General features: G+C 49.5%; 1 protein-coding gene across 1 annotated transcript; it reads right to left on the bottom strand.

The window, feature by feature from the left end:
* Positions 1–422: 422 nt before the first annotated feature.
* On the bottom strand, positions 423–857 carry LOC122427407 (dolichyl-diphosphooligosaccharide--protein glycosyltransferase subunit 4-like). The gene has a single exon (XM_043446859.1). It carries the CDS (start codon positions 790–792, stop codon positions 679–681), a length of 114 nt encoding a protein of 37 aa, XP_043302794.1. The 5' UTR covers positions 793–857; the 3' UTR covers positions 423–678.
* Between the last annotated feature and the right edge of the window lie 555 nt (positions 858–1,412).

The raw sequence follows: 1,412 nt of genomic DNA, 5'->3' as shown, positions 1-1,412 counted from the left end.
CACGACCTGCTAGTTGTGTGACTAGGACAGTGGCTCTGCCTCTCTGTGCCTTAGTTTCTTCCACTGTAAAATGGAATAAAGTCCCCTCCCCACCCCCACCACCCCCATCGGATTTGTTGTGTGGATTTAATGAGAGAGTGCAAGAAAAATGTGAAGGCAGACAAGAGAGTCTGCCTCTTCAACAGCGTTTTTCTTATTTGTCCATGGGACTTCCCTGGAGGTCCAGTGGTTAAGAATCCGCCGTGCGATGCAGGAGACACAGGTTCGATGCCTGGCGGGGAAACTAAGATCCCACATGCCCCAACAGCTGAGCCCACACACCACAACTAGAGCCAGCGTGCCACGATGGAAGACACCGGTGATGCAGTGCAGATCCCCCATGCCACATCTAAGACCTGACAGTCAAATAGATATTTTTTTTAATATATTTTTTTATATTGGGGGGAGGGAGTAGAAAACAAAGTAACCCCTATACTGGGCCCTATTCAGTGGCAGCTTCTTGTTCCATAAGGTTAAGGAAGACTTTGAGGAAATAAAAGTTGTTTGGAAAAATCCAGGTGTAGTTGCTTTGTATGTTGTGGTGGGTAGAAGGGATGAAGTGAAGTATGAAGGCCCCTCACACCCTCCATCTTGCCTCAGACTACGTCCTGGAACCCTGGGGCAGAGAAAGCGCCACTCTCATGCCTGCTTCTTGGTATTGTTGACGGCCACGCAGTGATAGAGAACGACAAGCAGGAAGAGCGACATGCCCAGTACGTTGGCGAAGATGGCGAGCTGCACGTCCGTGATCATGCTGATCAGCTGGGCTCGGTTCCGACCTCCAAGGGGTCTATCTCGAGGTAGGAAACCTCAGATATTTTTAACATGTTTCTTATTTGTTCAGCTTCAGGATCCCCCAAACGAGGGCCCCTTGCTGGGTAAGAAGAGCCCCACTGGGGCACTGTCTCCGGACAAACCGATCTCAGTCCAGCGAAGTGGTCCCTCCTCCTCCTCCTCCTTCTCATTCCCAGGACACTGGAGGAAGCAGCTTGGGATAAGGAGAAGTCATGCATTAGGCTCCAAGTTGATGAATCACCCTAAAGGGATGGGGTGGATTTAGGGGGCTCAGTAAGAAATAGGCCACCCTTAACTCTCAGGAAAGAAGGGGACAGTAGGTGAGGAGAGGGGACCCTTGGTACTACATTGGGAGGTTGTGACCAGTAGACAGTGAGGGGCTTGCGATGGTTGCTGTGGCGTATAACTCTGGGAGATGTCCTTGATTTTCTGCTGGTAAATTGTTTCCTAATTGTTTCAGATGCAGAGTTCTTGAATCCTTTACCAGCAAGCTCCTTGAGGTCAGGTTTTTTATCTTTCTGTTGTGGTAGCCACTTCACACAAACTCCCAGAAGAAGCTACACAAAAAGTTAACACTC

The sequence above is a fragment of the Cervus canadensis genome, chromosome 25, assembly GCF_019320065.1.
Source record: "Cervus canadensis isolate Bull #8, Minnesota chromosome 25, ASM1932006v1, whole genome shotgun sequence".
Taxonomy (NCBI): Eukaryota; Metazoa; Chordata; class Mammalia; order Artiodactyla; family Cervidae; genus Cervus; species Cervus canadensis.
The sequence above is the reverse complement of the archived record's forward strand: the minus strand, read 5'-3'. Positions and strand labels throughout refer to the sequence as shown.